The sequence below is a fragment of the Lynx rufus genome, unplaced genomic scaffold (assembly GCF_022079265.1).
Source record: "Lynx rufus isolate CCGP_SWC_20201006 ecotype Redwood Valley unplaced genomic scaffold, mLynRuf1.p SCAF_30, whole genome shotgun sequence".
In the NCBI taxonomy this organism is placed as follows: Eukaryota; Metazoa; Chordata; class Mammalia; order Carnivora; family Felidae; genus Lynx; species Lynx rufus.
Window position 1 is genome coordinate 595,832 of NW_025814846.1, and position 22,073 is coordinate 617,904.

Consider the following 22,073-nt stretch of genomic DNA (forward strand, 5'->3'; position numbering starts at 1 on the left):
TCCCATCCTGAATTGAGGATATTAAAAACCCAACTGCAGTTTAGTTTCCAAAATGGACTCTAACATGTTCTCAGATTGAATGTTCAATCTGTTTCCTTCTTTTCTAATCTTCTCTATCTATATCTGTCTATCTATCTATCTATATATATATATATTTTTTTTTTTACAGATACGTGAAAGAGGCCAAAGAAGCAACTAAGAATGGAGATCTGGAAGAAGCATTTAAACTTTTTAATTTGGCAAAGGACATTTTTCCCAATGAAAAGGTGATGAGCAGAATCCAAAAAATACAGGAAGCCTTGGAGGAGTTGGCAGAACACAGAGATGATGAATTCACAGATGTGTGCAACTCTGGCCTGCTGCTCTATCAAGAGCTTCACAACCAACTATTTGAGCACCAGAAGGAAGGTGTAGCTTTCCTCTATAGCCTATATAGGGATGGAAGAAAAGGTGGCATCTTGGCAGACGATATGGGATTAGGGAAGACTGTGCAGATCATCGCTTTCCTTTCTGGTATGTTTGATGCCACACTCGTGAATCATGTGCTGCTGATCATGCCAACCAATCTCATTAGCACGTGGATAAAAGAATTTGTTAAGTGGACTCCAGGAATGAGAGTGAAAACCTTTCACGGTCCTAGTAAGAATGAACGTACCAGAAACCTCAATCGGATTCAGCAAAGGAATGGTGTCATTATCACTACGTACCAAATGTTAATCAATAATTGGCAACAGCTTTCAAGCTTGAACGGCCAAGAGTTTGTGTGGGACTATGTCATCCTTGATGAAGCACATAAAATAAAAAGCTCATCTACTAAGTCAGCAATATGTGCTCGGGCTATCCCTACCCGTAATCGCATCCTCCTCACAGGAACCCCAATCCAGAATAATTTACAAGAACTATGGTCCCTGTTTGATTTTGCTTGTCAAGGGTCCCTGCTAGGAACATTAAAAACTTTCAAAATGGAGTATGAAAATCCTATTACTAGAGCAAGAGAGAAGGATGCTACCCAAGGGGAAAAAGCCTTGGGATTTAAAATATCTGAAAACTTAATGACAATCATAAAACCCTATTTCCTCAGGAGGACGAAAGAGGAGGTACAAAAGAAAAAGTCAAGCAACCCAGAGGTTAGACTTCGCGAAAAGAATCTAGATGTTGATGCCATTTGTGAAATGCCTTCCCTTTCCAGGAAAAATGATTTTATTATTTGGATACGTCTTGTGCCTTTACAAGAAGAAATATACAGGAAATTTGTGTCTCTAGATCATATCAAGGAGTTGTTGATGGAGACACGCTCACCTTTGGCTGAGCTAGGTGTCTTAAAGAAGCTGTGTGATCATCCTAGGCTGCTATCTGCACGGGCTTGTCTTTTGTTGAATTTAGGGTCTGTGAAATTCTCTGTTCCAGGTGAAAATGAAGGGGAAGATTCCTCAGATGTGGACCAGATTGATCAAATAACTGATGATACACTGATGGCAGAATCTGGAAAAATGCTATTTCTAATAGAGCTGCTTGAGAGATTGCGAGATGAAGGGCATCAGACTCTGGTGTTTTCTCAGTCAAGACAAATTCTAAACATCATCGAATGCCTCTTAAAGAATCGGCACTTTAAGATTTTGCGAATCGATGGAACAATTACTCATCTTGTGGAACGAGAAAAAAGAATTAACTTATTCCAGCAAAATAAAGATTACTCTGTTTTTCTGCTTACCACTCAAATAGGTGGTGTTGGCTTAACATTAACTGCAGCAACTAGAGTGGTCATTTTTGACCCTAGCTGGAATCCTGCAACTGATGCCCAAGCTGTGGATAGAGTTTACCGAATTGGACAAAAAGAAAATGTTGTAGTTTATAGGCTGATCACTTGTGGGACTGTAGAGGAAAAAATCTACAGAAGACAGGTTTTCAAGGACTCCTTAATAAGACAAACTACTGGCGATAAGAACCCTTTCCGTTATTTTACTAAACAAGAATTAAGAGAGCTCTTTACAATTGAGGATTTTCAGAACTCTGCAACCCAGCTGCAGCTTCAGTCTTTGCACGCTGCTCAGAGGAGATCTGATAAGAAACTAGATGAACACATTGCCTACCTGCACTCTTTGGGGATAGCTGGAATCTCAGACCATGATTTGATGTACACACGTGATCTGTCTGTTAAAGAAGAGTTTGATGTGATCGAAGAATCTCACTATATTCAGCAAAGGGTTCAGAAAGCTCAATTCCTTGTTGAATTAGAATCTCAAAATACAGAGCTTTTAGTGGAAAGACAAAGGACTGAAAATGAGGGGATCTGGCAGCAAGAACCTATATTTCCTTCTCAAACAAAGAAGAAATGCCCTGAATCAAGGAAACCGCAGCCTTGGCCTTCACCACTTCTAACCCAGGAAGAAGAAATCCGTTCCCAAATGGCAAGTATAATCATTGATGATCTGCCTGAAGAGCATGGGAATCAAGATCTCTCCAATGTAAAGATGAATGTTACCGTCTTACAAGATGGTAGTCACCCATGCGAAAGCACATTTGATGCTGACTCTGTGGCTACTTTGCCCAAGTGGTGTGGAAGTGTGGACGAAATTTGTACTGACCCCATGGGAATGGCTATACAGAAAGAGACATTGCAAGAGGGGCCTACACAGGAGGCACCGCAAGAGGACCCTCTGGGAAATTTTAATTATTCACTTAGCAAATTGGTCAGAGCTGATCTTGGGCCACATCTAGATCAACTGAAGGACAATGAGATTTTACTTCACTGCAGTCCCTGGCCCATGAGTCTCATGACCAGCGCAAATCAAAATACAGAGTCAAGCACATCTGTAATTCAAATAGCTGATGATGACGTGTCAGCATCCCACGGTGCACTACAGGATGCTCAAGGCAGTGAGGCCAAGTTGGAAGAGGAACCTTCAGCATCCTCATCACAGTATGCATGTGATTTCAATCTTTTCTTGGAAGACTCTGCTGCAGACAATGGACAAGATCTTTCCAGGCAGTCTTTGCAGCATGTTGAGAATGAAAATAGCCTGTGCAGTGCTGCAGCTAATTCTGAAGCAGAGGTCGAGCATGGCAAAGCCCATCTCAGTATGGATCTTCCTGAGACAAACGATGGGCCAGAAGAAGTAATAGTTAATGTGAAAGTCAGAAGGAAAGCTAGAAGGATCGTTTCAGATGGTGAAGATGAAGATGACACTTTTAAAGATACTTCAAGCACAGATCCATTCAACACACCTCCCTTTCAGTTGTTATCTGTAAAACAGTTTGATGCTTCCACTCCCAAAAGTGACATCAGTCCGCCAGGAATGTTCTTTTCACTGAAAATGGCTGATAGTATAAATAAGTCTGTAACCTCTAGAAGATCCCTGGCTTCTAGGAGGTCTCTTGTTAATGTGGTTTTAGACCACGTGGAGGATATGGAGGAAAGACTTGACAACAGCAGTGAAGCAGAGGTTGCTGAAGATTACCTGGAGGAAGGAGCCGAGGAAAGCAGTGGTGAAGTCTCAGAGTGGACAGAAGACCCTCCTGGCAAAGCGCTGCCTTCAGAAAATAAGTTAATGACACCTGAGCCTCATGCTTTGGCTCAAGAGACCTCTCCTGGCAACCCACGACAGACCTCTTTGTCTGGCAGACAGTTGGTTGATTCTCCCCGGGATGAGGCAGTGGAGGCTGTGAATGACTATGAGACCCTTGTAATTCGTGGAAAAGAACTGAAAGAGTGTGGGAAAATACAGGAGGCCTTAAACTGCTTCGTTAAAGCACTTGACATAAAAAGCGCCGATCCTGAAGTCATGCTCATGACTTTAAGTTTGTATAAGCAGCTTAATAAACCTTAAGACTATAACCTGTTTATTGTTAAAATGAGACACTGAGTATGAATTCGTTCCTGTAACTGGATTCTTTGGGAGCATGAAGCATTTAGGCTTAAGGTGAGAGATCTCAAAAAGCAAGGTTTTGGTTTTAACTATTTTGTAAATTCTGCATTTACTCCCTATTCCTTCCTGTCCCCCTCCCCTGTACATATATTCTGATATTCTGAACACTAGGTTAATATTTCTTTACTTGAATAGGCTTATATTTTTCTTTTAGGCATGCTCTATAAACTTTGTTTTTAGACAGCAAGTGAGGGCGTGAGTCCATGAGAGGGCAGAGGGAGAGAGAGAATCTTAAACAGGCTCCACGCTCAGTGTGGTGGCATGCTCTGTCAACTTAGTAGAACTATGTGATTTCTAGAAATGTTTTTGTGAAATTATTCTTGCCACTCTTCATTTCATTCTGGAAATGACCATTTCTGTATATCACACTTCAGGTAAGAAAATAAAGTCACTTTTCTCAGTGTTTTCTTCTCCATTTGCTTTCTTTCACTGAGATGACACTGGCAAATGCATATGGAAGCACATTAGTTTAATCAGGAGCTTATTGGAATTCTGAATCTGTGACCTGCTTATTAACATGCTATTTTGTGTCCTCAGCTCACTCCAGCAGAAGGCCGGGATAAGGTACCTGGTGCCAGGCTTCTTTATCACTGGCTCCTGACTCCGGAGTCACTTTGTCAACAACTTAGCCATTCTTCACTCACCTCCCACTGCATTCTGATACAGGTCAGCATAGCGGATCTTTGGGTGGTAGACTGAAAAGGAGTTCAGTTGCTTCTCAGAAACAAAGTACAATACAGAACTCTGCACTTGAGAAGTGGAACTAGCTTTTATGAAGTACCTGCTCTGTATTGGGTATTCTGCATAGGTTCCTTGTTTAATCCTTACCATAATCCTTTGAGGTTGAGGGTGGCATTTACTTTATTTTAGTTGAGGAAACTAAGGCTCAATGAGGCTGTGACCTGCCCAAGATCACACAGTAGGGAGTGAAATGGAGTTTTTTAAACCATGTGTTACTTGGTGAAAAGTTACCATAATAAACTGTCTTTGCTTCACTGAATATACTGAGATGTTTTTACTGACAACACTTCTGACCCCAAATGTGCAGAGGTTTTCCACACCAGTCCTCCAGTTTTTGGCAGATATCCATGGAGTGTCCTACAATTCAAGTCAGTTCTGATACTACCTGGAGTTCCAGTCAGACTCCACAGGTTCAAGTGCTCACTCCCATAAAACTGCCCTCACTTCGGTTGACAATTGCTAGTATTGGGCCCCCATGTTATCCACACTTCTGTCCAAATTGGCTACAAATTGAGGATTCCTATGACTGCACCTTCAGGTTCAATAATTAGAACAGCACACAGAACTCAAGAAAATATGAAATATATATAATTGAAATCTACATATTGTATATAAAACAATTTAAAAAACTACAGGTAGGGGCGCCTAGGTGGCTTAGTTGGTTAAACGGTCCAGTCCGACTCTTGATCTTGGTTCGATTATGATCTCACAGTTTGTGAGATTGAGCCCTGTGTCAGGCTCTGTGCTGACAGCATGGAGCCTGCTTGGGATTCTCTCTCAAAATAAATAAACTTAAAAAAAATAAAAGCAACTTAGAAGGGATCCATAGACTTGGGCAAACTGCTAAAGGACTCCATGGCACAGAACAGATTAAGACCCCCTGATCTAAGGGTATGAAATAAAGTCTCTAACCTGCCCTGCCCCCAGTTCTGGATTACCATTCCCAAGGACAGTATATATGTACAAGCACAAGTATATGTTTGTATATCTATGTTCTTACCCAAATGATAGTATGTTATATATGCTGTTCTGCACCAGTTTTTAATTTTAACACAGCTGTATGATATTTTATTGAATGGATACACCATCATTTATTGATGGATAGTCTGTTTATTTCCAACTGACACTGTGATGAATAATATCCTTGTACCTTTTACACATGTATTATATCTATGGGATAAATTCCTAGAAATGGAACTGCTGGGTGCAAGGGTATATTTGTAATTTTTCTTTTTTTTTTCTTTTGGGAGAGAATCTTAAGCAGCCTCTGCACAGTCAGTGTGGGGCCCAATGCGGCACTCAAACTCAAACTGTGAAATCATGACCTGAGCCGAAATCAAGAGTCAGACGCTCAACCGACAGCCACCCAGGCGCCCCTGTATCTATAATATTGATAGGTATTGCCAAATTTTCTCGATAGAGGCTATAATAATGTACATTTCTACCATTAATGGATACCTGTTTCTTCATACCCTTACCAACAATATGTTAAATGTTTTGAACTTTGCCAATCTGATAGGTAAAAAGCAAGATCTCATTTTGGTTTTAATTTGCAGTTATTTTACTCTGAATGAAGTTGGTTCATTAAGCATTGAACTTAATGAAAAAGATGTAATTTCAAAGCAGAATTGAAGGCATGTGCTATAATATGTATAAGTCGGTATAAATCCTTAGTTTTCTCATTTATCAACTCCTTTAGAACTTTAGTTGCCAGTTCAAAGTTAACTTCCCAAAGGGTCGCTTGGTGTCAGAGACCCATTCTTGCTCTGCTTTCTCACAAGGTAGCTACCACTGCTTTCTCTTTCCATGCCACAAGTTAGTTTGCTTTTTATTTTTTATTTTTTTAATGTTTATTTTTGAGACAGCGTGAGCAGGCGGGGGGGGGGGGGGCAGAGAGAGAGGGAGACACAGAATGCATAGCAGGCTCCAGGCTCTGAGCTGCCAGCACAGAGTCTGACGTGGGGCTGGAACTCCTAGATTGTGAGATCATGACCTGAGCCAAAGTTAGACGCCTAACCGACTGAGCTACCCAGGCATCTCTAAGTTTGCTTTTCCTACTCCACCTTTCCAGCACGTTTTACTTTGTGGGTGACACCCTGCAAAAGGCATTCAGTCAGTATCCTGGGTAAGCCAATGTCCTGAGCAAATGATGCTAACTAGGTAGTGTCTCATGCATATAAAGCTTTTCAGAATTTTCTTCAAGATTTTCCAAATTTATAGCCCTTATTTAGACACATTGTTTTGAGTGGGGTTTTTAGAAGTTTCATCTTAGGCCTACTATTTCGAACATCTCTCAATACATACTGGTATATCTATGTATCTGAGGGAATGGGGCATCCGTTAGTCTGCTCAGTGGGGAAAATCTGGAGGACTTACCTGCTGAGATGCCCAGAAACTCCTCTAAAATAAGAAACTTCTATGTCAAATGCAGCTGAGCAAGAACACAGTGTGTTAAAAGAATCACTGTTAAGAATCATGTGGTTATGTTGGCAAAGTTTTATTTTTGAAGCAGTACAGTATTTATAATTCTTTATACATTTTTGTATGTTATAAATATGGGAATGTGAAATAAAAAATGCAGATACACAAAACATTGGCTGCTTAGTCTAGTACAAACAACTGGTAGAAGAACTGAGTGCCTTTTTGCCTGCAATAAATGTTTATTTAAAAAGAAGAGTTCACAAAAAAAAAAGAGTTCATGTTGAATGGCCTTTATGTACAGCATATTATATTAAGACACTGGAGCTAATAACTGTCCTGGCAGATCAAAGTTGGCTAACTTACAAAACAAGTGTTGCCTATTGCTTATTTTAGGATTTTCATATGCTAATCCATCTATTTGATGTCCAACTCAATGTGTGAATAGTGTGAACTAGGTATTTGGCTCCCCTAGAAATGATTTTTAAATTAACTTACGGGGTATACTGAGAATCACAGACAGTAGTTCTCAGGGAAAAGAGACTTCAGGTTAAAAGGAGTCTGCTTGACTTCTCTTTTTTTTTTTAATTACGTAAACTTTACACCCAATGTGGGGCTCAAACTCACAATCCCAAGATCAAGAGTTGCATGCTCTACCGACTGAGCCAGCCGGGTGCCCTTGCTTGACTTATCTTTGAGAACAGCTGACTGAATACCCACTATAGTGTGCACACTAACTTTTCCCCACCTCATTTTGTGCCTACAAACCCACAATGACAGAGTTCATAAAATACAAGGATTACTCAACACCTTTTAAAGAAATAAACAGGGGCACCTGGGTGGCTCAGTCGGTTGGGCGTCCGACTTCAGCTCAGGTCAAGATCTCACAGCTCATGAGTTCGAGCCCCACGTCAGGCTCTGTGCCAACAACTCAGAGTCTGGAGCCCGCTTCAGATTCTGTGTCTCCCTCTCTCTCTGCCCCTCCCCTGCTCATGCTCTGTCTCTCTCTGTCTCAGAAATAAATAAAAACATCAAAATTTTTTTTAAAAAAAGAAACAGAATTGTATAAAACACTGTCAGTCTTCCATACAATTTTATTTTCTCCCTTCAACCATAATAATATGATATCCAAATTTTGTCTTAACCGGAGGGTCTGTAAACACAGGCTTATCCAGCCCACTTATGGGCAAGGCAAATGCTGCTTCTTGAAATGGTCCCACCATGGTACCTCTGGTCATCCAACCCAAGTCACCCTGAAAAACCCAAAAGATATGTGACGTCAGGTGGCCCTCCAGAGGAAACAGTTCTACAGTAGCTTGAGAATTTCCCAACACAAATGCTAAGGTTCCTAGTTTTATTTGCCTGGGCTGTAAAGAAGTGGGCTTGACAAGGACAAATGGGTGAAAGAGATCCAACCCTGGACTGAACACATAAGCACTCACAATGCTGCCAGGTGTCTCAGCTGTGCGAGTTTGGCCGTGCCTAGTCTTAGACAACAGGTGCCCTGTACGCAACTGTACATTTCTGCTTTTAAGATCTTTAAACCAAGATATGGCTAAAATTAAAGGCAGAACATAGAAATAACCCCTACCACTGTGTGTCCTCCATGGGGGATAAATGAAAACAACACCATACCCCTTGCCTGGCTTTATCTTCACTATACTGTATGGCCACTTCATTGAATCTCATTCCAGACTTCAACTTTTCCATGGCTTCCATGATTTTCCCATGTTTTTCACACAGAATGTGTCTGACCTACAAGGAAAAAGTATGGTCACATAATTTGAGAGACACAAACAATTCCTTTTCTCACAGTACAGCAGTCATGCTGTATTACCCCCAGTAGTGAAAAAATAGATCAGGTTACGGCAACAAAACCCTGAAGTCTGCTCAGTTGGCAATGGCCACAAGCTCGTTTCCCACGTCAAGACACTATCTCAGAACTCTGATTTTTTTTTAAATTAATTTAAAAATTTTTTTTACTAAAAAAATTTTTCAGTGTTTATATTTGAGAGAGAGCGAGTGAGTGCATGTAGGGGAGGGGCAGAGAGAGGGAGACACAGAATCTGAAGCAGGCTCCAGGCTCCGAGCTGTCAGCACAGAGCCTGACACGGGGCTTGAACTCACAAACTGTGAGATCATGACCTGAGGAGAAATCGGACGCTTAACTGACTGAGCTCAGGCACCCCTCAGAAATCTGATTTAGATGGAAAATGGGCACCTGGCTGTGGGAAGCTACCATCTTAACCATGTACTTCAATGATAACAGGAAGAGAAAACAGAATGGTTGAAAGCTTAGGCCCTTGAGTCAAATCCCACCTCTGCTGTACAATTGCAGGCATTTTCTTTTTCTTTTTAAAAAAATTTTAACATTTATTTATTTTTGAGAGACAGAGCACAAGTGGGGGAGGGGCAGAAAGAGAGGGAGACACAGAATCCAAAGCAGGTTCTAGGTTCTAGGCCATCAGCACAGAGCCTAATGTGGGGCTTGAACCCACAAACTGTGAGATCATGACCTGAGCGGAAGTTAGACACTTAACTGACTGAACCACCCAGGTGCCCCAATTGTAGGCATTTTCTTAAACCTCTAAGTGTTTCCCCCTTTGTGCACTGAGATAATAATAGTACTTATGTGTTCTCATAGGGTTGTGAAGACTGAGGTGATGCAGTCAGTATTCAATAAAGGTTAGCTGTTATTTCATCACAGTGGGGATGATATTTAAAAACCCACTAGGAAATATTTTTTATGAGAAAAGGCCCAAGGTATAAAGCCTCCTCACAATTCAACACTTTGAAAAAGTATCGTATGTTGATTAAGAATACTCATTCCTATAGAAGTATTCAAGTTTGACCTATGTTTACATAAAGCCATGTGTTTTTATTAAAATCACTCCATCTTGAAAACTGGTTTTGTCAGGGTAGCCATTTTGCAGGATTTCCAATTTCTCAAACACAATCCATTGTTTCATATTGTAAGTGATACACTGGGATGGGGGCTAAAGGTGTCTCCCTTATAAATGGAGACAAGCAAATCAAGGTTGTCTTCAGGGTTCAACTATTGCAATTGGGGGCAAAGGGATTCTAGGCCCACAGGAATAACTTCCCAATGGAAGAGCTACACAGGAGATAGGAACATAGATAGCAAAGGAAAGAATGTGTCAAAAAGCAGGGCTCAGAGAGGCAAACTTATATAGAATGTACAGGATGTACAGAATGTACTGTCCTGGGCAGACAGGAACAATCTGGACACTAGAGATACATGTTGGGAAACAAGGACAGTTCATCAAGACCTCAAGTTGGCCTGGCCAAAACAGCTCCTAGAATGCCCCCCTCTTTATGCTTCTACACTCACAAAGCAACCTTCTGGTACAATTACTGGGAACTGAATTACAGCATTCATGATCACAGAAAGGGGAGACCACCCAGCACTTTATACATGAATAAACAAGTATTTTGGTCTGGACAGTCTGACAGGTTACACATAATGAGTCTGTAGTACCTGTGGGGTTTGCAATGTGACCAAATGGCAACTGTGTAAGACTGGCATCTTAGAAGACAGCCAACCCTGGGGCGCCTGGGTAGCTCAGTTGGTTGAGTGTCCGACTCTTGATTTTGGCTCAGGTCATGATCTCGCTGTTTGTGGGTTTGAGCCCCGCTTCAGGCTCTGCACTGACAGTGCAGAGCCTGCTTGGGATTTTCTCTCTGCCTTTCCTGTGCATTCTCACTCTCTCTTTAAATAAATGAATAAACTTAAAACAAGAGAGCCAACCCACAGAGAATTTGGGAGTGATTAGCACAGAGGTAGCAGTTGACACTATGGGAGGTGATGAGATTGCCCAGGGAGGTTACGTAGAATGAGAATAGGAGAAATGTAGGTTAAAGACATCCTTGGAGAACACTGATGTTTAAGCAATAAGCAAGGAAAAAGCTCAATAACCATAATACAAAAAGAAAGGCCAGAAAGGTAGGAAAGGTGTGTTAATAGAAACCAAGCCAAAAGAAAGTTTCAAGGAGGAAATGGTCAACAGGCTTAAATGCGGCAGTGATCAGGTAAAAAGTACAACCAATTTAGTAATGAGTGATTGATGACCTTAGCAAAAGCAGTTTCAGAAGAGTAGAAACTGCAGAAGCCAGATAGTGGAGGGCAGACAGAGGGAGGGATAGGAGGCAGGAAGGAAATCCGTGTGGGGTACTCCCCCAGCTGAGGTAGAAAAAGAGAAAGGGCTCTTATCAGAAGAAAATGGTCACAGACATGTATGTATGTTATTTTTATTTTTTATTGTTTTTTATATTTTATTTGCTTTTTAAAAATTTTTTTAAATGTTTAATTTTGAGAGAGAGAGAGGGAGAGAGACAGAGCACAACTGGGGGAGGGCAAAGAGAGAGGGAGACACAGAACCCAAAGCAGGCTCCAGCACAGAGCCCAACGCAGGGCTCGAACTCAAGGACTGTGAGATCATGACCTGAGCCGAAGTCGGACGCTTAACCGACTGAGCCACCCAGGCAGCCCAACATGTACGTATTTTAAAGGTCCCTGGGCAGAGGTCTCAGAATGAAGGGAAAGATGCAGTAAAGAGGGAAAGGTTGAAGACAGAGCAAAGAAACAGGGTGGACATAATGCAGGATAAGGCCTAGTACTCAGAGCCCTGCTTGAAAAACTTATTAGTCTTAAAGAAAGAAAGATGAGAAGACAGAGAAAGGAGATGTGGGTGAAGTGAACTTTGTTGGAGAGGGGGCCAGAAAGCCAATGAGTTCCTCACAATAGATCAGGTTTCCATTTTCTTCTGAAAATTTAACAATATTTAAAAGTTATTATTTGCTAGGCATGTGCTAAGCACTTCTCTCATGAAATCCTCACACCAACCCTGTGACACTGGGTCAGTGTTTGTCAACCCTGGCAGTATTTCAGAATCGTCCTCAGTGCTTTTGAGGGGCACCTGGGTGGCTCAGTAGGTTGAGCATCCGACTTTGGCTCAGGTCATGATCTCATGGCTTTTGAGTTCCAGCCCTGATCAGGCTCTACGCCGACAGCTCAGAGCCTGAAGCCTGCTTCAGATTCTGTGTCTCCCTCTCTCTATGCCCCTCCCTCACTCATGCTCTCTCTCTCTCACTCTCTCTCAAAAATAAATAAACATTAAAAAAATTTTTCAAAAGATAAACAAAAAATCCACCAAGGTCCAGGACATTGGTAGTTTGAGAAGCTATCTAGGCGAATCTGATGTAAAGCAGGATTGAGAAACAATGGACGAAGTTATCTACTGACGGACTGGAGCAGGGTGGTGGATGGCTTGAAGTGAGTGGCAGAGGACTGCTGAGTAGTACTGAGAGCCTAGCTAAGGTTAGAGACCAGGAATTAGTGGTCCCAATTCCCAAGGCTGTGTGACTCTCCAGCAGGGCCCAGCAGTTCTAGGTTTAAATGTAAAGGAAGTAGGGGCGCCTGGGTGGCTTAGTCAGTTAAGTTTCTGGCTTCGGCTCAGGTCATGATTTCACAGTTCATGAGTTCAAGCCCCTCATTGGGCATGCTGCTGTCAGCACAGAGCCTGCTTTGGATTCTCTGTCCGCACCCCCTCCATCCCTCTCCTTGTCTCTCTCTCTCAAAAATAAACAAACATTAAAATTTTAATGTAAAGGAAGTAGACTACTGGATGATCTGGAGTTGGTAGTCTGGCAGGTGGATGCAACAGCTGACCAAAAGGAAGAGTCGGGGCTCCGACATCCAGTGGTCAAGCTCTCTGATCTAATTTCCAGCCTACAGAACATACAGGGCTTGCAAAACAGACACGAAGCCGGGAGACGGTGGGAAGAACAGGCAGGCTCGAGGGCTAGAGGTACATGTGCACAGAAGAACAGAACAAGACTGGGGGAGGCAGTAAGCAAAGGGGAAGGAGGGAAGCTGTGGTTGGCAGGTGGATTTCAGAATCCGGACAGCTCTAGAGACACAGGGCAGGGTGTAGGCTCAGGAGTGGGGTTGAAAGCAGGATGGCAGGATGTGGAAGGAGCCTAGCCCCTAAAAGGCTGGAGGGTTCCAGGGTTCCCTTCCTACTGGGACCTTTCCAAACACCAGAAATAACTCAGATGTCCTCTAGTAGGTGAACAGTTAAACATACTACGGCACACCCATTCCATGGCACACTACTTAGCAATACAAAGGAATAGACTATTGATAGGTGAAATCTCTGGAGAATTATGCCAGTGAAAAAGCCAAAAGGTTACATATTGTGTCATTCCATTCGTGTAACATTCTTGAAATTATAAAATTACAGAAATAGAGAACAGATCAGTTGCTGCCAGGGGTTAAGGACAGAGGGAAGGTGGGGGAGGAAAGTGGGTGTGGCTATAAAACGGCAACAGGAGGGATTCTGGGGGTGATGGAAATGTTCTGTATGTTTACTGGATCAATGTCAACCTCCTGGTTGTGCTGTTGTACTAGAGTTTGATGTAACATGTTATCAGTGGGGGAAACAGGAAACAGCACATGTACCATTTCTTACAAGTGGAATGTGAGTCTCAAATTATCTCAAAAGATGGGGTGCCTGGGTTGATCAGTTGGTTAGGTGTCCAACTCTGGATTTTGGCTCAGGTCATGATCTCACGGTTTGTGGGATTGAGGCACATATCAGCCTCTGTGCTGACAGCTTAGAGCCTGCTTGGGATTCTCTGTCTCCCTCTCTCTCTGCCCTTCCCCTGCTCATGTGCTTGCTCTCTCTCCCAAAATAAAATAAAAATAAAATAAAATAATCTCAAAAGAAAAAGCTTAGCAAGAGAATTTAGTTCTAATCAAATTTCCTATGTGCCACTTCTTTCCACATACCTCATGCACAGCCACACTGAACTCATTTTTTTTCCAGAAAGAGCAAGAATCCTCTTTGAAGCCATGTGCAGCAGAGCAGTCTCTTGTGTTGGGTGCTTGTAAAAGTCAGCATATAAGGTGAAAATTGCATATGGCCAAAATTCCCTACAATATCCCTTATGAAGATACCATACTGGAGACCAACATGTCAGCCCTCATCAAACCCAACACAGCCTATCTCCCCAGACTGCGGCAACAATGACAACTTCTTCAGCTGAACACCAGATGAAGTACTTGGTTTATATTTAGGGACCACGTTTTATGAGAACTTCTCTTTGGATACCAGAATCCCACTTCACATAACTGGATGCTCATACGAGAACAGAGGTCTACTATGGAGAAGCTGATTAATGTCTCCTACCTCACTTTCTCTGGGGCATAGGGTCATTGAGTAGAAAAGTGGGTAGAAAAGCCCACACTATTTCTATGCTCCCTCTCTCTTTTTTTTGGCTGCATGTGCATGGCTGGGTTTATATGATGCAATCCACTACTCCACTTATTATACAGCAGTGAAATTTATCTTTACCTAACTGCTCCAAGTATACTGTGATAATAGAAACCATCTCTTACCTGCTGGATTTTTTAAAGATTTTTTTAATGTTTATTTATTTATTTATTTATTTTTTATTAAAAAAAATTTTTTTTTAAACGTTTTATTTATTTTTGAGACAGGGAGAGACAGAGCATGAACAGGGGAGGGTCAGAGAGAGGGAGACACAGAATCTGAAACATGCTCCAAGCTCTGAGCTGTCAGCACAGAGCCCGACGTGGGGCTCGAACTCACGGACTGCGAGATCATGACCTGAGCTGAAGTCGGCTGCTTAACCGACTGAGCCACCCAGGCGCCCCTTATGTTTATTTATTTTTGAGAGACAGATAGACAGAGTGTGAGCAGGAGAGGGGCAGAGAGAGAGAGACGGAGACAGAGAATCTGAAGCAGGTTTCAGGCTCTGAGCTGTCAGCACAGAGCTCAACGCAGGGCTCAAACTCATGAACCATGAGATTGTGACCTGAGCTGAAATTGAAAGCTCAATTGAATGAGCCACCCTGGTGCCAGTTTTTGTTTTTGTTTTTAAATACAGAAACCATCTCAGTACACTGCTTGGCACAGGGCAGATGTCACTAAATCCTTATTGAATGAATGAACCCAAGCATCGGATCCCATACTCTGAAACAATGAAACTGCCTTGTTACGTAGCACTAAGTAGTAAGGTTCTGTTTCCCCAGGGCAGATAACACTCCTCTGTACTAGGTCAAGTATTTCAAATAATTATTTGTGATTGCCTCCCATCCCAATGTTCATGGTCAGGTCCCTGGATTGTAGCTTACCAATTGGGGGAGCAACATAAAATATTAAATATTATTTCCTTCTGACAAACAGTTCATTCATTTACTGGGAAGATCTAACTTAATACATGTTAAGAAACAATACAAAGTATGAAGAAATTCTGGATGTTTGAGGGAACAGTTGAGAAAATAAATAAAATGGAATTACTTTGTGAGACTGGTCCCTATTTTCCAATTTTATGTTATCTTGATTTCCTATCAGTAGTAGGCTAGCCTCTTTTTTTAAGTTTATTTTGGTGGGGGGGAAGGGGAAGAGAGAGAAAAAGAAAGAGAATCCCAAGCAGGCTCCACACCGTTTCAGTGCAGAGTCCAATGAGGGGCTCGATCACGACTGGTCATCATGACCGTGAGATCGTGACTGGAGCTGAAATGAAGAGTGAGATGCTTAACTGACTGAGCCACCCAGGTGCCCCAGTAGTAAGTAGGCTAGCCTCTTAGAATGTGTTAAGCATACTGTCTTTTCCTTTTCTGGGTACCAAAATAACACATGTATATGTATGTTATTTACATTTAACATGAAAGAAAAGGAACTAGTAACTCACCTTTACTGCATTGCCACCACCTTTGGGACCCTGAGCCTTCTTGTCAGAACTGTCACTCCCAGAGGCTGCTCCCCCTTTAGAGAAGAGATCATAGGTACTCATTTAAAATGCATCTTGACATTTACAGAAAGGTCCAATACAAGAGGAGTGGATACTTCTGTCATAGCACCATGCTTCAAAGGGGCACTCTGCCACTTTACTACATGAAGCTACAATTAATCTGTGACTCACCTCTCTTAAAACAAGAAATTCATGCCCACATAAGCCCTTCGTAGAAAACAGATATACAAGTGAGTGTGCTAATGGATGAATGAGAGTGCCAAAAGTCTGGTCCAGATTCTCTGGACCCAATTTGAAATCCTGCTTCTAAGGGCAAATCCCTGAGCTCCTGTAAGATTTTTTTTTTAACATTTATTTATTATTGAGAGACAGAGAGATACAGAGCATGAGCATGGGAGGCGCAGAGAGAGGGGGAGACACAGACTCTGAATCAGGCTCCAGGCTCTGAGCTGTTAGCACAGAACCCGACACAGGGCTCGAACTCACAAACCGTAAGATCCTCACTTGAGCCGAAGTTGGACGTTAACAGACTGAGCGACCCAGGCGCCCCACTCCTGTAAGATTTCTAATAAGCACTGCAACTATGTATTTGAGTACTCACAATTCCAATAAGTAAAATCTCTAAGAATCTATTTTAAATAAAGATCAAATTTTCCACCACCCATATTTGGCTAAAGAACGTATTCATTGTCCAAATTCCTGGAGTCTCCTGCATTGCCTATTGATACCTTACTAAGAAAAGTTGTCGGTATTCAGATTAACCACCACAGGGAGCATCTTACATTTTACTATTATGTCATCTCACCACTACACCAACTTTGGTGTTTGTGGCAGCATACTTACTGTTAGAGGCTGATGTTCCTAAGAACTACTGCTGGATTAAATGTTCAGTTCAATAAACATTTCCTAAATAACTATTAGACACTGGGCATACAAAGATGAACAAGCCATGGTATCTTCCTTCAGGAAATTCATATTCTACTGGGGAAGACAGATATGTAAACAGATCATTTCAGGAGAATGACCTGTGATCTATGGACAGAGGCTGTGGAAGCACTGAGAGCCATTTTAGCCAGTCGGGAAAGGTTTCCTGGATGAACGGAAGCTAAGTGAAGAAAAGACAAGGATGAGGAGACACCCCAGGGTGGTCAAACATCGTGGTGTGTATGAAACTATGGATGAATCCAAGTCTGAGGTGTGAGTGCTGTGAGATAAGTAAGCCCTGGGGAAATGGCTGAAGGTTAGGGCATGAGGGCCTGAGCCCCACTAAGGAACCTACAATAGGGAACCACTGAAAAGTTTTAATCAGGAGATTCCATCTTACTTGTCTTAGTATCTCCAATGCCTAGCACAGTACCTGGCACACAACAGTTGTTCAATAAATGTCCAACTAAACTGAAAACCCAAAATGCTGATCACCAAATGCCTAGGAAAATGTTACTGCCAAAGGAGTTTTATTACACCAAACTCTTAAGTGGGTTTGCTGTACATTCACTCTTGAACGATGATGCATTCCTGTTATCCCAGCCTCTCCCCTGCTGGATGCTGCCATCTTCTGACTGCCACCACTTCACTCCCTTTGATTGACTGAGGACTCTGGCAGCAGTTTCAGGCTGCCTTTCCATTCTCACTCTTGCCATCATCTTGGATGACCTCACCACCTAGGCTGAGGAATCACCCAACAACCTAACTTCACACTTCTGGACCTCCCTCCTCCTCAATGTCCATGCCTTCTACTCCAGGCCACCTGCTCCCAAGGGCACAACACGATGGAACTGTGCCACCGAGAACGAACAGTTCAGTCTCTGGCTACAACTTCATGTTCTTCCAGCCTTCTCATGCCTCACTCCCACAACACAGGCTCTTTGACTTCACAGAAATCACTCCCAACTTCGGTACCTTTATCCTGATGTGTTTCCCTGGGCTACCCATTTCTCCTTCCCCTGCCAGTCTGGACCCCATGCTCGATCATCTGTGTTCCCACTGTCACCCTTAATTCACTTGTTCTGCTATTCTATTCTCATTGTCCAACAAACCCTCAACCTTGGCTCAAGGCTACACCTAGCTCTTCTCAATCTTATATTGTGTCAGTTGCAAGTTACCAGGTAAATCAAGACTGTGCAGATTGTGTCCTCTACAAATTCATGGCCTTCAACCTTAGGCTCTCAGCCTTGAGGGCTGATCCTTTTATTAGTGTTTCCTTCCCTTTCCCATCACCCCCAATGACGACTCCAAACCTTTACCACTCTTAAGAACCTCACTCAGTCCTTGCCCCTCGGTCTTAAAAATTACCCTTGCCTTCCACTTTAACAAGAAATTGAGGCCATGAATCATGATATCCTATAAACACCTCCCCACTGTAGCCCCAATTTTTACAACCACACCCATCCTCGTCTCTTTCCCTATGGCCTCGAGCATAAAGTGTCCTTTCTCCTATTCAAAGGTCAACTTCTCCACCTCTGTCCTAGACCCCATTTTCTCCAACTTCACTCCTTCCGGCCCCTTACCTCTCTAACTCTACCGGATCCTTTACGTCAGCCTCACTCTCAAGTTTTCCCCATTTTGAAGAAACCATCAAAACTTCCTCTTAGTCCTTTGTCTTCCTCTATCTACCATCTAATTCCCCTACGTTTTCAATAAAGGCTTTCCAGAGAAGTCCGCACTGTCTCCAACTTCTCACTTCCGGGTCAATCCTTTAGTCACTGGCCACCCACTGCCCCGTCCCGGGCCCTGGGGGTCGCCGGTCGGCTTCCTCCCCTCGCTCCTCATCCGATCCCACTGTCTCTGGCTGCTTTGGCCGCTCTACCTTTCCCCCCTTTCCCGGAACGGCTTTTTCCCTTGGGCGGCATCTTCGAATCTTGGGGCTGTACTGTCAAAGGCTTCGGTTGCCTGACAAAGCCCCTTCAGGCCCCACGGGCATGTCCGAAACAAATGCCTGAAAACGGCATCGAACTTGACAGTTTTTGCTGTAGCCCTGGAAGCAGGCATAATTTGGGGCAGACCCGGTCCTTGGGCCCGCGGACCAATGGAGCTGAAGATGTCTGACCAATAAGAAGTTCGGTTCTGTTAGAGGGGTGGAGCCAATGGCGAAGCAGGGGCGGGAAACCCCGCCTTTGCGTTTTTTTTGTTGTTGCTGTTCCTTCTATCGCACGCCATTATTTGCGCTAGCTCCCATGCTCCTTCACTCCCCTGCCCATCTCCTCCACGCATGCGTAGTGGAAGGTGCGGGCCTCTGCAGTTCCTTGGCGCCGGCTCTAGCCAATCCCGCGGGGCCGCCAGACAAAGGGAAAGGAGGAAGAGCCGCGGTGGTTGCCCCCTCCTCCTGCTCTCTCCTACGCATAGGCCTTGCTCTCTCTTGAGGTTTTTCATTTTTAAATTTTATTCTGCAGTTGTAGCTGATTGGATTTAGAAGATAGTTAAAAAAAAAAAAAAGCTATCACCCCTCTGCCTCTTGAGGAACTCTGTCATGGAGAAAAATTGGAAGCGGTCTAAATGTTCCTCAGTGGGGTATTGCTTAAATAAATAATGTTTTCAATCACACAAAAGGATATGCGCCATTTAAAATAATGAGTGTAAAGCTGTCTGAAAAGCTGACACAGGAAATGGACTTAAGGAAGGTTACAGACCAAGCTATAGAATATGATTCATTTTTTAGAAAAAGTATATAGTGTGCTCTATTATATATGCATAAAAGACAGGAAGGCTACCACCTAGCAAAATGTGACCAGTGGTGCTAGTACAGGTTGTTGTATATGTTTCTGTGTATTTTCCAAATTTTCTGTAATGGTGCAGTATAAAATACTTAAAAGCATGGATTCTGGAGCCAGACTGTCTGGCTGCCAGACTGCTCCACCATCTAGCTACGAGCTCTGTGACCTTGAGGAAATTACCTCATCCTTCTTTGGCTCAGTTTTACTATCTGTAAAATGGAGTTGATGATAATAGTACCTACTCACAGGGTGTTAAGAGAATTAAACAAGTTTATATTTGTAAAGCACAGAAACCAACGACTAACTCATAGAATGTTAGAGTAAGATGAATGAGTTTTGAATTTGTGTCCCCACACTTTCTTCCCTTATCTGTAACCCCTCTTCTCCTGATTTGTATATAAGGTCAAACCTTTTTCTTAGGCTCCATAAGATAGCTGTCCCAGCTTGCCACTACCAGCCAGAACTCCAGTTCAGAGTTTAGTGTTTGGATACAGCCTTGCTGGACTTCGGTGCTTCATGCCCAGACCAAAGGATCAAGCACTTTTGATACTGTGCCCACCCCCAACTCATACATAACAAGCAGCCCCCTCTTGTTGTACTGCTGTGACTTCTGGACATACCACACCTTGGGCACTCTTTGTTTCGGATTGGGAGTGGTAAACTGTAGGAAACACATCCAATGCTGAGGGGATCATTGGTTCTCCGCTTGTGAGGTGGATCCTGCCCATGTACTGACTTTCCAAGTCTGGCTGGGGGGATGGAATTTGACAGTGTCAGTATGGCCTCATGTTCATCAGCTCATCCACAGCCAGGAGCCCAGGAGGCACTTTACTTCTGGTTTTTCATAGGGAACAGCCCTTCCTGTGACCACCGACCGTGGAATGAAGAGTGGGAATGAAGCAGAGTTCAGATCCCAGTGAAGAGCCAGTATTAAATGGCAGATGCACCTGACAAATGCTTAGTGCCTGAAATATTGTGAGAGCTCTGTGTGTTCCAGCAGATAACAGCAACAACTATAATAAACAAGTTTGTGTAAGCAGTATCTAGGGGCCAATAGCTCAAAGGAGAAGACATTGGTCTGCTGGGGGGTTTCAAGGTCAAAAGCACTGTAAGGCAGTCAGATTCAGAATCATATACAATCTCAACTATGCAGTATGCATCACAAAAAGGCAGGGAAGGAAATATAAAATCTTAAGTGTTCAGGATGCCTGGCTGGCTCAGTCGGTGGAACGTGTGACTCTTGATCTCGGGGTTGTGGGTTCAAGGCCTAAGTTGGGTGAGGAGATCACTTAAAAAAAATCAAGTCTTAAAAAAAAATCTGAAGTGTTCATTCTGGAATGTGAGTTTGTGACTACCTTTTATTTATTTCTGTTTATATTATATTGTGTTTATATCAATTGGCATGTATTTTTCTTTTATTCAAGAAAAAAGAGCAATAAACATTATTTGTGAAACAAACACCATAAAAGCCAGCTTCTCTACAGGGTTAAGTCGGCACCAGTCTATGGAGACCGACTGTGGAGGAGTCTGTGGAGCAGAGTGACAAATGAACGTAAGAGCAGGCAGGGGGGCAGAGAGGAGAAAACTTCAGCCTTGAAACCATGGTAACGACTGCGGGAGTGTGCACAGTGAGTCAGAGCCAGGAATGGATGCCAGTTGTATTTTCTATTAATTACCTCCTCAGACTGATTCTTTCATGTATTTCTTAAACAAGGAATACTTAGGAAGGGAAGCTGGCAGTCTTTTTCCCAGAAGTCCACAAACCTTGACCGAGACTCACTGTCCTGCCCTACCTGCTGTACAAATAAAAGGCTGCAATTTCTTTCCCATTTGAGACCCTAGCAGAGCTTATTCTGAAAGGGGAGCTTGAAGCAACAGAGCATAGAGATCTAATTGATCCCATTCAGAGGTGGTCAATCCATGGGGAGCTCTGGGCCCCAGCCTCTGCAGATAAGGGTAGGAAAAGGTCACCTTTGGAAATGGAAAGAAAGAAAAATCAGTACACGGTGGATGAGATCAGCCACCTGCAAAAGTAGCCACCCATTATGGCAAATGGATGCAGGTATATTGCCAATGGGATGGATGGGTCTCCTGAGCACAGTGGCCAAAGAACTTTCTAATCCTCTTCATGCCCTTGTAACATGTCTGGCATGAGAGAATGAAGCTTTGAACAACTGTAATTCTTTTTAAAGTGCTTCAGAGAAGAAGATTCCATCTATGTTTGTCTAGCATTGTCTAAGCAAGCAGTTTCTGGAGAACATTAATATTTCAGTATCTAGTGAGGTAGATTTTTTTCAGAGGCGGTGTTCATTTGAGACAGTGGAAAACAACCAACACAAGTGGCATATGTAGCATGAGTCAGATGCTTTCCCTTCAGTATCTCTTTGAGTTTTCACAACAGTTTTTTTAAATGATATTTATTTATTTATTTATTTATTTATTTATTTATTTATTTATACTAAATTTTTTTTGAGAGAGA

At 42.8% G+C, this 22,073-nt stretch overlaps 2 protein-coding genes across 2 annotated transcripts; one reads left to right on the forward strand and one right to left on the reverse strand.

Moving 5' to 3' along the window:
* Positions 1-347: 347 nt before the first annotated feature.
* Positions 348-4,597, forward strand: ERCC6L (ERCC excision repair 6 like, spindle assembly checkpoint helicase). The gene has a single exon (XM_047092530.1). It carries the CDS (start codon positions 471-473, stop codon positions 3,825-3,827), a length of 3,357 nt encoding a protein of 1,118 aa, XP_046948486.1. The 5' UTR covers positions 348-470; the 3' UTR covers positions 3,828-4,597.
* A 3,562-nt stretch (positions 4,598-8,159) lies between these two features.
* On the reverse strand, positions 8,160-18,787 carry PIN4 (peptidylprolyl cis/trans isomerase, NIMA-interacting 4). Its single transcript, XM_047092531.1, has 4 exons — positions 18,691-18,787; positions 15,825-15,898; positions 8,721-8,840; positions 8,160-8,338 (listed from the first exon to the last, which is right to left on the reverse strand). The coding sequence occupies exons 1-4, from the start codon at positions 18,731-18,733 to the stop codon at positions 8,180-8,182; spliced, it is 396 nt and encodes a 131-aa protein (XP_046948487.1). The 5' UTR covers positions 18,734-18,787; the 3' UTR covers positions 8,160-8,179.
* Positions 18,788-22,073: the final 3,286 nt, after the last annotated feature.